This window comes from Paramisgurnus dabryanus, chromosome 10, assembly GCF_030506205.2.
Source record: "Paramisgurnus dabryanus chromosome 10, PD_genome_1.1, whole genome shotgun sequence".
In the NCBI taxonomy this organism is placed as follows: Eukaryota; Metazoa; Chordata; class Actinopteri; order Cypriniformes; family Cobitidae; genus Paramisgurnus; species Paramisgurnus dabryanus.
Genome location: NC_133346.1, coordinates 27,759,894 through 27,775,897, shown reverse-complemented (window position 1 = coordinate 27,775,897; position 16,004 = coordinate 27,759,894). Strand labels below are relative to the sequence as shown.

The following is a 16,004-nucleotide window of genomic DNA, read 5'->3' as shown; positions in this document are numbered from 1 at the left end:
GGTAAGCGGGAGTCGGGGCGGGTGGGTTGGGATTTTTTAAAGCCTTTAACGAGGAGACCGATTTGTGGGTTGTTGATAGCTGGGCACTGCTGGCCAAAAATTAATTTATGGAAAAAATGTATCCCACTAAGGTAGACTTTAATGGTGCCGGGTTGAGACCGTTTAATATGGTGTAAAAAGGTGGCGAAGGAGGAAACGGCGAGAATAGAAAAATCGGGAAAAAATAGCTGGTGATGAAAATGAAAAGTTTTGAAACATTTCCAGGCGGTAAAATACGACTGAAGTGTTCTGGGGGAAACGGCTTGAAGAATGTGTTGGATGGAGAGGCTATGAAGATGCTGCAGGGGGTGGTTTACTGGAAGATCGTGTCTGAAAAGGGAGGTACTGGTGTGGGAGATAGGTCTGCTTGAGGAGCCAATGTCTTGAATTTCTGAAAGGCAAAACGGGAAAGAGAGTCAGCGATTTGATTTTTGAAACCTGGCACGTGTTCTGCTTTAATAATAAACTGATTGCAGATGGAAGACCAAATTAGGCGTCTGAGAAAAGGCATGAGTTGTGGGGAGTTAGACCTGCCTTTGTTAATGGAAAAGACTGCGGGGGAATTATCGCAATGAAAAATTATGCTTTTTGAGGTCCATTCTCTACCCCACAGGATGGCTGCAACGACGATCGGATATAATTCAAACAGGGCGGAGGAAAAGGCAGAATCCTCCAGTTTAGTGAGTTCGGGGGGCCAGGTTGAAGCAAACCAACGACCTTGGTAATAACCCCCGAAACCAACTGAAGGGGCTGCATCTGTGAAAAGATGGATTTCGGAGGCTGAATGCGTGATATCGTCGTAGAAAAAGGTAAGCCCGTTCCATTGTTTAAGGAATGCGAGCCAGAGGTTTAAGTCTGCTTTACATGCTGCGTTTAAAAAGACTAGGTCATTTAAGCCTGGGACGGACGATGCTAGAGAGAGGAGATGAGAGATAAAGGGGCGGCCCTGAGGCACGATTCTCATAGCAAAGTTGAGGTACCCGAGTAAGGAAAGAAGGTCACGTTTGGTAATACGCTGCGCTGAGGTGAGGTTTTGGATTACATTAGTTATTCTGACTATTTTGTCTTGAGGCAGTGAGGCTTGACATTTGACGGAGTCGAGGGTAATTCCGAGAAAATCCAGTGAGGTAGCGGGTCCCTCGGTTTTTTCGGAGGCGACGGGAACCCCTAACTTTGAGAAAAGATTAAGAGCGATTGAAAGGTGAGCGGCTGGGGGAACGGTTTTTGGAGAGACTAAGAGGAAGTCGTCAAGAAGGTGAATGAGATAGGGTATGTCGTAATTGTTCGCTAGGATCCAGCACAACGCTTCCGATAGGGTGTCAAATATTTTGGGGCTACTTTTGCAACCGAAAGTCAAACGAACGGCGAAATAATATTTATCCCGCCAGAGCACGCCAAAGAGATGCCAAAAATCAGGGTTTATTGGCATGACCTTGAAGGCTGAAGTGATGTCGATTTTTGCTAACCAAGCGCCGGGACCGGCAGATTTAATTAGACTGATGGCTTGATCTACGTCGTGATAATGCAGTGAAAATTCGGATAGGGGAATTAAGCTATTTATGCTAGGAACGAAGCATTCGTGGGGGGCTGAAAGATCGATGATAATGCGCTTTTTCCCGGAGAATTTCCTCGTTGCTATACCGATGGGGTTAATGCGAAAGGTGAGGAATGGGGGGGAATCGAATGGGCCGATCATAAATTTAGATTCTACTTCTTTTTGTAGGAGGGAGTCTACAGAGTCGGGATCTAAACGGGCAGACTGCAAATTATTACAGGTGAAGGTTGAGTCGGGCATGGTTTCAAGACCGGGGTCAAAACCTTGCTGTAAACCTGAAAGAAGGAAATTAGTGAATTGTTTATTGGGGTGAGATTGTAGTTCGTGTGCAAGAACAGAGGTATTGATCGGAGAAGACAGATACTTTTTAAGATCTTTATTGTTTTTTGCAGATGATTTGAACACTGGGCAAACAGGGCGGGCGTGCGCACCGCCGCAAAAATTACAAACATGCAAATAGCGGCATCTTTGCCTGGAACATCGGAAATCATTAAAGTTATTGCAGACCTGGCGGCTGTTGGATGCAGAGAAACGGCTTGGATTATTTGCAGGACCTGGGCGATCGAATCTGGACTGTGGCACGTATGAAGTGGATTTAGCGGAGTCAGGGGCTACCCGGGGGCTGGTGGTATTTTGTACTGACGGACAAGAGTGAGACTGGTGGTCGAGGGATCTACAAATGGCACAAGTGATGTTGCGGCAGCCGAGAAAAACTCTATTATATAATTCGAAGTCCAGTGCTCCCCAGTAAGGGCACTGGTTCCAGTGGGTGACTCTCGTGGCGCATTTGGCGGAAAATAATTTGTGGTAAGTGTAAAAATGACTGCCGCCGAATGACAATGAGAACTCAGAAATTATGGAAAGGTAGTCGTTAAGTTCTTTACGCCTGTTTGGAAACACTGAGCAAATTATTTCTGTATATTTATTAAAGGCTATGACGAATTCTGTGAAAGAGAGGATGCGATTGGAGTTGGAGGACGAGTCTTTAAGGACGACGGAGAAAGCGCCACAGTCCAGAGAGCGATGGCTGTCTTTCTTTGGAAAGGGAGAGAGGAGGGACGCCAGGTCCACGTCCATACCTGAAAGGATTTGAGAGCGAAGTGAGTTGGAGACGGGTGGCGGGTCCATGGCAACGGCGTGGGCGGGCATTGCTAAAGGCACTGCTGTGAGAAGAGTGTAGGAAGAAGGACGGCTTAAGAGAGGTAAAACAGGGGCAGGCGCTGTTTGCGGAGGCAGCCTCACGCCAAGCGCTGCGCTCGGAAGAGAGAGATTTGTGGAGAGAGAAAAAGGGGGAGGAGCTAGAGAGTTACCCATCAGCGGGGGCAGCCTCACACTAGGGGGCGCTCCCGTGACGTTAGAGGAAAAGCCAGGTGGGAAATGAGAGGGAGTGAGAATTGGTGGGTTTTGAGCCTGATTTAGCAAAGCTGAAGAGGGAGGGAGATGGGGTTGGATAGGGAAAGCATTAGCGAAGAGAGTGGCAGAAGTGGGTGCGAGAGAGGGGTAGATTGCGGCTGGTGAGGTGTTTGGGGCGGAAATCGCACCGGCTGGGCTAGAGGGGGAGGGGCAGAGGACTACTGCGGTGGGAGGCGGCGCATGCGCGGCGGCTGTAGACGGCGCATGCGCGGTAGCTGGAGGGGAAGCCCTCGAAGCGCTTGACGCTGGAGAAGGCCTTGGGTTTGCGAAAACACGCTGCGGATTCTTACGAGGGCGGCCGGGACCTTTTTTGGATGTTGTCTGGGTAACAGCTACAGGCGTCTGACCGGTTTGGGCACAGAGATAAAGCTCATAGAGTTGGGCTTTTGACATCCTTCTAGAGAACGCGATGTCGGCGGACGTGAGAGCGTGCCGCAGCCCGTTCACAGTCCATTTCTCTATTGCAGGGATTGGAGATGGTCTGGGCGGAGTCACAGAAGGAGAGGTACGAGGGTGTCTTGCTGGAGGCGGAGAGGGAAGATTTAAGCGGCGGCGCTTAGGTGAAACGGCAGCAGGACGCTGAGGAGGGCGTCCTCTTTTATCGAGGCTCTGCGAAGGAGCAGGGTTAGGGTTTGAAGGTCCTGGTGATGGCTCAACGACCGTTGATGATAAATCAGCGTCGGAGGAAAATTCTTCGTCGGAGGTGAAGAGCAGGAGTTGGTCTTTGGAGGACATTATTCCGGAAATGGGCGGGGCCTATGCCGGATGAATCGTCAATGTGAGGCGTGGAGATTAACTCGCTTAAATAGGCTCTCGAGATGATTGACAGGACTGAATGTTTTAGGCTCCTCCCGAACCTACGTTTAGAACTTCATTTAAGGACCCACCACAATATTTTTGAATGGAAATATGGGCAAAACACACCTTTGTTCTGTTTTAAAAGCCAGTTCATATTTTACTTGCTATGTTATGATGGAATAAAAGGTAATTGCAGTACCAAAATACATTATGCATTATATCAAAATCTTTGTCATTGTTTTTGTTTCATTTATTACAACAGCCAAGTGACATTGCCAATCCACCTTATCTCCCCGTGTGACCCACAAGTCCAACACACAGTTTGAAAACCCCTGCCATAGACTACTGTCTAAATTTTATTGACATCTATAAGTAGGGCATTATTTCTGACAATGTGAATGATCAGATACATTTTCTTCACGTGAAAAACACTTTGGAAAAGCGAGTCAGGCCGACTACCAAAACACACTAAGCAGCAAGGTGCGTGTCTACAAACCAAAATCCTTGCAGGGGTTGCGCATGTGTGGGGCGGGTTTATCAAAGGAAGGTCCAGATTCTATTGGGGTAGGGGCGTGTATGTTTAGGTGATTTCAAATATCAACATTAGCTTTTAAACATTGTGCACTCCATCTTTAACATTACATTGGATAATTTTATGCACATTTTATCTGTAAAAAAGTACATTTTAGCTGGGTTAAATGCTGATGAATGCACATTTGCATATTAAGGAAACTTTGAACAAATATATTTTTTCCAATTATTAATACCAATAAATATTTGCTGAATATTGATTTCTGATGTATAGCTGCTGGATAAAGCCATGAATTTCCATAATTAAACCACAGTTACAGGCATTTCACATCATACCAGGTTGTGGAAAAAGACTTACCCATGGTAAAATCGCTCTAATCCATGGCATCTTTTGGCTTTTATATTGTTTTATAAAACCAGGATTTTATTGAATCATGAAAAGGAAACTTTGAATTAAACACAAGCTGGTGAGTCTTCTCACACTACAGTCAGTGTGGACGATTCTAGCTGTGTAATTTTCACTCGTATGTGTGAAAAAATGGCTGCTTTTTTCCTGCCAGCAGGGTGTACAGACTGGGTGAGAAGAGTTTCTGGATAAAGCTGTCATTTTCTCACTTACGAGAATATCTGACATACATGTACCATTATCAGAGCAACATTTCTGTACTCCAGTCTGCACCGGGGCGGAAATCACAGAGTCGCTCTAAAGGCTTATAAATGAGTCCATAAAAAATCCTATTAAATTCTCGTACTGTCGGCTCGTAAATTTAGCCAATCATTATAAAATCACCATCCAAGAAACATCCAAGAAACGGGCCGTTTATCAGCAGTATCTTCAAATAAATCAATAATCACTAATTCTCTTCTGTTCTTGCATGATGTTATAGGTTGTAAAAGTGTGTGAAACCATCATATGGTACAATAAAGGAATAGTCCAGTCATAAATAAACCTTTGGTCATCATTTATTCTCTCTTTTCATATATAAAGCCCTTTTCACACATAGATTATGGAAAATACACGGTATCTTTTTTTTTTTTGGTTCATTCACAATGTCAATGATTTTCCAGACTTTGCGCGCACATTCACACACATACTGTAAAAATCCCGTAAAGACACATGATGTATTTAAAGTCCTGCACTTGGTAGGTTTTTCCACAACGTCTGAAGTTTGCTCATTATCTGTGATTTAGCTTTTGAGAAACTACGTGCGTGCATTTTTGTTTATGACAAGATCATAAGGAGCGCTTGATAGTAATGTAGTACTTGAGTCCGGTCTCGGACTTAAGACCGGACTCGTCTCAGACTTGTTCCTTCAAAGATTCGGTCTTGACTCGGTCTCGGACAACAGTGAGAGAGAAGGACTCGTAATTTCAGTAATAATAAATAACAATAATAATAATAAAATGCCATGTTGACGGGCATTATTTGAAAATGACATGCCATGGTGCAATGCAAAGATACTGCCATCAGAGCCGTTTATTTATCTCTAGAAAAATAGGCAGAAGATGATGCATGTGATAGGGATTTTTTTAATGATAGTAAAAGCATAGTCCATATTAAAACATTAAGACTGCTACTCTAAACAAATCCCAATCTAGATTAGTATGTAGGCCTAACTTTTGATTATTAACTGGGGTGATATTAAATCATGAATATGAAAACTGACATGTTTTTATGGTCTTGGTCTCGACTCGGTCTCGACTCCTAAAGGACTCGGACTTGCTTCCTCAAAAACTCGGTCTCGACCCTTCAAAGACTCGGTTTTGATTCAGATTCGGCACAGGCGGTCTTCTCCCCATCACTAGCGCTTGATGCAAATCCCTGTGTCAAAGAGCTAAACCATAATTCTGGTTGCGATGACACGTGCATACTCACTACGGCACACCCCTTTCAGCATTGTTTCTGAATTGTTCACACAGAATGCTTTCCGTAAGTGTTACCACAATGTAACTAGGTCCTCTTAATTGGAGTGATCCTAGAACAATTACAGGACATGTTTGTGTTCACACAGAATCCTCTCACAATTTTACAGATATTTTCTGGGACCAACGTGCTGTGTGAATTTTTTTTAGCGGAATGTTTATGCTACCCTTCTCCCCATAAAACAAAGCAGTGGTGTAGTCTACGTGATACGCAGGTATACGCCGTATACCCACTAGAAATTGTCAAGGATTTCCGTATACCCACTAAAAATAGCGCGAGGATGCGTAACAGCATGGTTTTGTGACATTTTTAAAGTTTAGTCATAATATAGATGTGAAGCATTGACCATTAGCATGATACACTTGCTACTTTAGCGGGTTGCAATACATATTAGGCTATATACTTCATGCCGAACTGCGCGATCCGATCGGCGTATGAATTTCTATGAAATCAGATTACTATAGTGACGCGAAAGTAACTGGGGAGCAGACTGGCGACTGACAGCAAAGTACCGCGAGAGAGACTCCAGTTATCACATGGAGAAATCTGCTTTGACTCGCTCTCGCGGTACTTTGACATCACCAAGAGGTCTGCTTAGCGCCAAATGAAGTCGAACCTGCAGTGTAGCTGCTCACGCGACACTGAGAAGTGAACGAGGGAAGCAGTGCTGCAACATAAAATCCATAGAGTTTACAACGCACATGTGAGTAAACAACATTTAAATCATCAGTCCAGTTTATTACTTTATCTGGAGGTAAGGCTCCAAATGCAATAAAATAAGCCCGTGATTATACCCTGATGGTTTTTAGCTGCCTTCAGTTCCTCTGCATGTTTGCTTGTGCTTCACAGTGTTAAACTTCCCTTCTCTGTGTTCATTTATATATCTACGTTCAAGATGTATATGATCTTAAACTTCTGTGAGGAAATTCATCTCTGCGTTGATGTTCAGTTCAGACTTGCAAATTAAATATCATTTTCTTCACTCTGGTTTGGGTGTCTAATATTAGGCTACATGATGGTCTTGTAATAATAATTAAGTATAAGCCTATTTTCATTTTTAGACAATGCTTATATTATACAGTATGCAAAAATAAGCTTTTATATCAATGACTACGCAAATTAGAGTTAATTCATGGTCATCTTAAATGTGTATTAATTAAAAACATTTACAGCATTAAATTACACATGGTAATGTTATCAATAGTTGTCAGATAATAGCTGTTGAAAGAGTGCATATTTTGTTCTCGTTCAATGCACGTGTTAGCCACAGATTGAAGATTTATTTAATTTTAATTAACAGTTAAATAACTTTTGTCCCTGAGATAGATGTTGATTAACACTAAACCAGTCTAAAAATCAGTCCAGTTTCCCCAGCTGTAAACCCATTGGCTCTAAAGTCTTTTTTTTTCTTAAAAAGAGAACACATTCAGTTTATGTGTTTATGAGTACACTTTCAGAATGCTCTTAGTTACATGAATATCTTTACTGTATGCATCTGTGAGTGTGGTGGTGCTTATGAGGTGTCGCGCTAGGACGAGTAAGCATAAGGGTGAGAGGGAAAAATCACAGTATACTCACTACAAAAATCTAGACTACACCACTGAAACAAAGGCATACACTGACCAAATCTTATACAAAACTGACACTTCTTTTATGAAACGGTCTTAATAAAGGTTTATATGTTTTCATTTCATATTTTTCACTTTTTGTGTTTTTGAGGAAAAGTCATATGTGGCTAAAATGATGATGCATATAAATGACTACATGTATTTGAATAAGGTTTTGTCTGAACTGTTCATTTAAGGTTTCTGTATCTGTTGTCTTAGTAAGATAGATACTAAATGTTAATAAAAAAAACTTATTAACATTTAGTATCTGACATTTGTAACATCCAGTAAAAGATCTATAGTTGCCAAAAAAAAAGAGTGAAAAAATACATCTCAACCATTTAGCATGTTGTGACCGGATCAAGTTTGATGTTTGCAGCAGCAATGGCTGACAGAAATGAAAATATAGAGACATCACTGAAAATCCAGTGCTTGCAGGAATCTTCCACCTGAAGATCCCGACAGATTTCAACAGAGGGCCAAAACACCCTGCATTCCTCCTCACCTCCATCCATTTCAATCAAATTTTCTTTCTTTGCGAATCTCTCTGTAGCACACCTCCTCGTGCCTAGCGGTCTGATCTTTGCAAAGTGTCCTATATAAACCGCTGTTTGTATAAAACATGGACTGGTGCAACATTTTGGTGCAACTGACATATGGGTACATCAAGAGATCAGACACCTGTGTTACTCCTTTGTACCTTTTGTCTGACAACGAAAAGAATTTTGAGAGGACAGACTTAGATCAAAGTTATAAAGTGTCAAATTCTACAAAGCCAAATGAAATATCTATAACCTGACATGCAGTACGTTGCGCATGAATGTCATGCATGCATTATATGTTATATAGTGCTAGATAAAGATACAGATATTACCAAAATAATCTGCAATGTGGACCAGACATGCCGCAAGTCAAACGTCTGGGAATCCGAGACTAGATGAAATGTGACCTACATTCATAAAGACACATGAAAGCATGCTTGACTAGTGACGATTCATGAGAGTATTCGCAAAGCTAAAGAAAGACATCAAATTCTGACAGCTTCAAAGGTGTTTTCCTGCTAGGTGAATGCACAAAATTGCACACTGCACAACATACAAGCTGTTATAATTTAACTCAGAGGATCGATTCTATTTGATTCGATTCTGTTCTATTAGCAAAACGCATAAATTCCCAGGTGAACCATCAACGAATGCATTATTTATTTACTACTCTGTCACAAACAATGTATTTGTTCTCCCTAAAGAGAAGCCAGACAGCCTCTTTCCTGTGTATCTCAGGTGACTGTCATGTTTACATTCATTTTATAATTGCTTGCAAGAAACTGTTGAATAGGAAACACGTCGCACACACACCCAGTGCTCCATTGTGGCATTTTTCTCACAGAACGGTGGACCGTTCTCCAGACAAAAGCACCAAAAGCGTTCCCGACACTTTGTTTCCCGGTCTGCTGGGCAACCTGGCCAACTGCACGATTTCCCCGCAAGCATATAGTGCAGAGGCATCGGGTGTTCCCTCAAGACAGCTCAATGGAAATTAATTCCCACAGAAATATCAAACCACACTGAAAAAGAACCGTTATCGCTAAACGCCAACTCTGGATGTACACAAAGGAGGCAATCTGAGGAGAAGGAGGATGAAGGGTCCGTTTCATTCACAGGACACAACGCCCTATTCCAGCACTGGAGCACAGACCCTCAATCACTTCCTGTCTTTTCCATCCAAGCCGTCATTATATTCTCTGGGCTCCAGTGATGTGGATAGGGGTTGGGTACGTCCCCCTACCATCTTTTAAGATAAAACAGCACCTGATGTATCCCTGGGATAGGAAATGGAATAGCTCACCCGAAAAATATCCTTTTGTCATTATTTACACACCCTCATGTCCTTGCAAAGTCATATGCTGCTATTTTTGTTGTTGTGGAACACAAGAGGAGAATTTTTGAAGAATCTTCACGCATTTCCTTTCCATTAAAGAATTAAAAGCGATTCTCTTGATTGTAAAAAAGTGGTTTGTATGATTTGTGTTGTTAAAGTCATCTTTAAAATTTAAATCACTCATGTAAAATTAAATCATTTTTAATAAATCTGATAAAAGTGATAATCTTATTGTGAACCAAAGCTATAAAATAGAGTTCATTCTTATGCCGGGTCTAATGCCAGGTTGTCACGTGTCATAACCAAAAACATTTCAGATAGATCAGTTTGAAAACCGATCATGATCTTAGTCTTTGAGGATGATCTTTAAAGGAAAAATGTGTTTATTTCAGCTAAGACAGTTAATACATATCTCTCTTTTCCCAATGTGTACCCTTAATCATTTTACATCGTAAGTATGGTGGCACAAAAAAAGTGGCGATTTTCTAAGTGGATAAAAATGATAACTATATTGTATGGCGGAAGAGCACTTAGTTTGACGAAACAACTAAAGACAAATACAAATTTGCTGTTCATTCACAGTAACATCATCAACTCTCCCTCTCATTCAAACTTACAAAGTAAGGAGTTGATGATGTCACTTCAAATAAAATTTGTATTTGTCTTTATTTGGTGAACTATTCATAACTTAATAATTAACTCTTTCTAGGACTGTGCAATTAATTGTTTTCAATTCCATTTTTTTTTTAAACAATTACAAAAACAAGACAATCAAGGTGAAACAATTATTGTTTCGTCTTGTATTTATCAATCCAGCGCCTTATGATCAGCGTGAGTGATATATGCCCCCCGGCACATCTCTCTTGTTCATGCGCTGGCTTCTCTCTCTCTCTCTCTCTCTCTCTCTCTCTCTCTCTCTCTCTCTCTCTCTCTCTCTCTCTCTCTCTCTCTCTCTCATGTGCAAATAGACAGACAGCATTTTCTTGTATTGTGGTGTTTTTTTAATAGCTTTTATAGCCTAAAAGTTTGGTTTACCTTGTTGCATAGCGGAAGTGTGGCCGGCGAAAGTAAGGAGTTTAAATAAACTTTAAATTATATGGACTCTAAGTGAGCAAGTGGAATGGATTTGAGAAAGCAGCAATGTGGAAATCAAGGCTGTTGTTAAACGTGGAATAGTGTTTAATTTATTAGGGCATTCCTCTAGTTGAATAGATTTGACTGACGGTTATCTAACAATTAAACAGATATATGAGCTAAATTTGAGAAAAAGTGAGTGATTAATTGAATGGATTAATTTTATGCTGTTTTTATTGTATTTGTTAGAGTTTGACAGACATAGTCAGTGTGGATTAGTAAAAAAAGCAAATTCTTGAAAACTCTACATCTACTTTTTTGTTTTACAATAAATAACCCTGCATGTGCTTGAAATGATATGATGGTGAGTTAATAATAACTAAAATAATAATAATTTATTTTCGGGAGAAATGCTCCTTTCCCTTAAACATTTAACATAGGACAGTTTAAAGAAAAGAGAACTGGGTCTGAAACTCTTTTGAGTGCATCAGACTAAAGTCATCTCATGCTGCACTGAGCACCAGTAATCTCTTAGCCGCCCGAAGAGATGCCTGATTTATGGGTGTAGAGTTTACTGATGAAGGCATAAAGAGTACAACCTAATTGAGGACTAGAAAAAAAAATCACAGTTGGATGCTTGCCTGCTCTTTGAAACGATATTTCCTCTGAAATTTCTTTTTCTAAGATGAACCAAGACACCGCTGAGTAAGATATTTTTCCCCTGTTTTATGTTTCAAGAAACAGAGTAAAGAAAAGTAAAAGCATGGCTCACAGGCCAAAAAAACCCAGCAGTACTTTCATCTCCCTCCAATTTAACTCGCTAATTGAGGGATCATTTAAAATGTGATATTGTTGACTGTCAAAGACTGACTGCTGTTGCCATAGAAACGTGAGGCAGAATGATGGATGCATTTACACACTTTGCTAGATGCTGGAAAAGAAATAACAAAAAGTTAAGGTTTAGCATAAAAAGTGTGTACAAAGAACAAAAGGTTTGACGGGAACTGATTAATGAATCGTTCCACACACAGGGATAAGGCTGAGTAAGCTAACTTTCATCAGTATCTAAATGAAGTACCATGGTAAGGTCATCTGTTGGACTAAGCTGGTTTAAGCTGGTCCAGCTGGTGTCCCAACCTGGCCAAGCTGTTGTGTTTAGCTAGTTAATAAAGGGTTAGTTCCCCCGATTATGAAAACTCTATCATGAATTACTCACCCTTATGTTGTTCCACATCCGTAAGACATTCGTTCATCTTCGACCAAGATAAACAGTATCTTTATGCCCCCATAAACAGTAATGCTACTCACAACTTACAAGGCCCAGAAAGACCATGTAAAGGTCATGTGACTACAGTTCAGTCCTCATTTCATAAAGAGATTTATACTTTTTGTGCTCATAAAGTCTCTGACACGTATTTGCAAAAGCAAATGTTTTAAACAGCGGTGTATGGGTCATATATGTATACATAGTTTCCTCATTTGACCAATAAATAGATGCGTCCACCAATAAATACATATATCTAGATGCTCCTGTTTGGTAGAAGCTTCTATGCAGGGGTCAAATGAGGAATCTATGTATACATACTGTATATATCTATGACTGATTCTTGTTTAACACATGCATATACTGCTTTCATGAATAAGCTTCGGAGACAAGTATTATTGGAACAACATGAGGGTTAGAAATAAATGACAATATTTTCATTCTGAGGTGAATGCTTTAAAGTGGGCGGCCAGCTGGCCACTCTGAAAAGCTGAGAAGTGCCTATACAACCATCCAAATTGTGAAGGAAACATACATAATGATGAACTTCGAATGTTGTGTACAGTTAGTTGCTTTGGAGAATAGTGTCAGCTAAATGCATAAATGCTAATGCTGTATGAAATGGAAAACGGATACTGTATTTCCATTTATTGCAATACAAACCAGATGTTTGCATACATAAATGATATCTTCAATAGTATACAATGCTTTTCAAACTATGCTCTTTCACATATTGCGGATGTATGTGTGCGTTTTTGTATGGCGACAATGAGCTTTTGAATTGCTGTTTTCAGCTTAAAGTGCCAATTTAATGTTAGAATAATTTAATGAACAAATCGTACAGAAATTGGTTCTGCTCATGTTTCATGAATGAAGCCTAATGAATAAATATAGGCTACACACACAATAATGTACAATAAAAGGTTTCAAATAGCTTTTAAAAAGATTGAACAACCAGAAGCATCACTGTTATGTGGTTTTCTAGAAAACTTTGAGGCTAAAGTGAAATAAAACTGCAGTAAAACTTTTCCATCAAGTTTTGAAAATGAGTCCTCTGAACAGTTCCTTTTTAAGAGAGACAAACGTTTTGCACACATTTCAAATAACTTCCAAACGAAGAATGTCTGAAAGTTTGTTGCAGTATAAGTAAATGATGTCATGTTAAACAAAATACACAAGAGCATTGATCGTGAAGTAGGCTGATATCAAGCTGAGTTTTATTGTCACGTCCACTTCAATAAATCATCTGCCTGTCATTATTACGCCTTCTGACAGCTGTTACACTACCAACCCACTTCTCCCATTTCCTACATGAATAACACCGCTGAGTCACATAAAGGCTTCAAACCACCCGCAGAATGTCTCTTAAATATCTATACTCTTGATATCTTAAATGCAAATGCTACTATTACGGACATTTTAAACAAACTCCCACATAATATAGAATTGGCATACAACATGAAACTTAAATCGTAAAATTACCGGAATGTGAAATGAATGCTACCCTCTACCCACATCATATAAAAGGGTCAGGTTCTCATCAGTGTCTGTGACATTCAAAAACGCAGTTCAAGGGGATATGTCGCACATGTGCTGCATTCACAGCGTTTGCATTTGCATAATAATGAAGATGTTCACCAACCTTGACAGGAGCCATTAACTTCCTCATGGCCTGCCTGGCACACGCACCTCCCAATGGGTACCAGCCACTCCCCCTCTGCGCTGCAATGCATTCTGGGGAGTTCATCAGCTACTGAGTTGTTGACGCAGGTCCCTGACACCTCCAGAAGCTGGGAAGAATCTGCCCCAGTTATGGTATCTGGGAAGAGGGCCAAATTCCTGACGACCAAAGGACACTTTTTGTAGAAGACACGGACGGACACGAGCGCAATACATGCACCCAGGTCTTGGAAGGCCAGGTAGAAGCCTTTCTTGGTCAGCGGACCCACGTCCCTAACTTCCGTGTTTAACTTCATAACCCTGTCACCGAGATCGAGCTCGGTGAAGCTCTCATCGGCTGCGATGGTGTCGATCTTTGTAAATTGGCTTTCGCGAATATTCCTCCTCTCCTCGTCGCTGGTTTCGTAGAAATGGACGTTGAACGTCTCCTTGCAAGTGCCAAGACCACCGGGGAGACTGTTGCAGTCCCGCAGAGTAAACTTGAGCTCCACGAAAATTCTCTGGGCGCCTTGGTTTAGTATCCAGTTTGTTTGCAACCAATTGTTCTGGTTGTGTTCCATCACTTTGCACACCTGGTAGGTATGGATGGGTGCATAGTTCTCATCCACCTCTCCAATTTCTTCCCACTAAACAAAAGTAGAGAAAACAATACAAAAAAATTGGTTTAGATGAAACATGACTTTATTGCACTGTGGATAATGACATATCATGGCCCTGTCCCAAATTCCACTCTTAGTCCTTGGAGTCATCCACATTTAAGTGATGTAATGCTACAGTACATACAGTAGACTGGCAGGTAAGAGTTTATTGTACATTCGTTGTGCATCAGTGCACAGAATGCAGCTACAAAGCACACAATCGTGACTGATATACTGTATCATATAAGGACAAATGGGACATTCTGTGGCAAGGAGACCTAAATTTCATAGCTCAGGACCACTTAAAGACAATGTGGGGTAACCAAAAGCCAGAGGGTAAGATCACCAAATCATACTCTATTTTCATTTGGAGGTAAAATGTGCAATAACCCATAGGACCTCATACTTTTATCACCACATTTATCAAAACAGTAAGCGCTGGTCACTTTAAAACTCCATTTTCATGTTCAAGCTCAGTACACAGCAAACGATTTTGCATTTAAAAGGTGTCTAATAGCCATCCAAACACAGCCCAAGACGTCTAGGCTAAACAGGGCAAAATTTGGGTTGTCAGTAAAAAAATTACAGATGTCTAACCATCCCTGCTGAAAAAACCAGCAAGACCAGCATATGTTGTGTTTTGGTGCTGGTTTGCTTGTGAACACCAGCTAAACCAGCACCAAACCAGCATTAGCACCAGCATCCCATGCTGGTCATACTAGCAAGACTCAGCATATGTTGTGTTTTGGTGCTGGTATGCTGGTGACCACCAGCTAAACCAGCATCAAACCAGCATAGACCAGCATAATTCCCATGCTGGTTTGATGCTGGATTTTTCAGCAGGGATAGCCCAAAAATAAATGAAATAAAACAAATAAATGACAAAACACCTTGCAATCACTGTTGACTTTGGTGACATGATGATACTGTGTAACATTCATCTATTTACATACAGTTATTTTGACAAAAACCAAATGCAAGTTTATTTTGGCTAGAAGTGGGATACTTATAGGCGGTCTAAAGTTAACCTAGATGATTAATGACCTAAATGATGGCTATGTGAATACAGTTAATGTGAATACACTGTAGTATGTGTGTTGTGAACATATTTTATTTGTATTTTAGACGTATTTCTGAAATTCATAAATGCTTGGTAACTTATTAACAGAGGATCCTGCTTAAATGCCAATATATTTATATGCACAAAAACAAATTTACTGTAATTCATAATAAACATATTGTGAGGAATGCAATGAAATGGTAAGGCCAAATCATCAGTTTATTGTATGTTTATATTCATTTAAACTAATAATATATATATTACTTTAACTTAACGAATTAACATTTTTTACTTGTTTTATAAGCTTTGTCAACTTATCACAGGTCAAAACCTAAAATAGTAGGTTGAATTGACTTGCAAAACCAAGTTGTTTTAACCAGAGTCGTATAAAGAGAGAGTTACGACATAGACGTCCGTTGGAAGAATGGAATGCGGAAGTAACACAGTGTCATGTAGTTACCCATAGTTCCAAACGCAGCACTGAAGCCCATTCATTTCAATGGCACCCGCTGGTAAATCAGTAAAATTACTGTATACATTTTC

The 16,004-nt window shown here is 40.5% G+C and overlaps 1 protein-coding gene and 1 long non-coding RNA gene across 2 annotated transcripts in view; one reads left to right on the top strand and one right to left on the bottom strand.

Annotated features, from left to right (window-relative positions):
• The window catches only part of LOC135718267 (ephrin type-A receptor 5), a 103,353-nt gene that overhangs the window by 66,316 nt on the left and 21,033 nt on the right, over positions 1–16,004 (bottom strand). The window contains exon 3 of the mRNA XM_065240580.1: positions 13,726–14,389. Coding sequence (XP_065096652.1) covers positions 13,726–14,389 — 664 coding nt within the window. The remainder of the gene's footprint in view (positions 1–13,725; positions 14,390–16,004) is intronic.
• On the top strand, positions 1,953–3,876 carry LOC141282921 (uncharacterized). Its single transcript, XR_012337798.1, has 3 exons — positions 1,953–2,401; positions 2,526–2,694; positions 3,475–3,876. It is a non-coding gene; the product is annotated as an uncharacterized lncRNA (long non-coding RNA).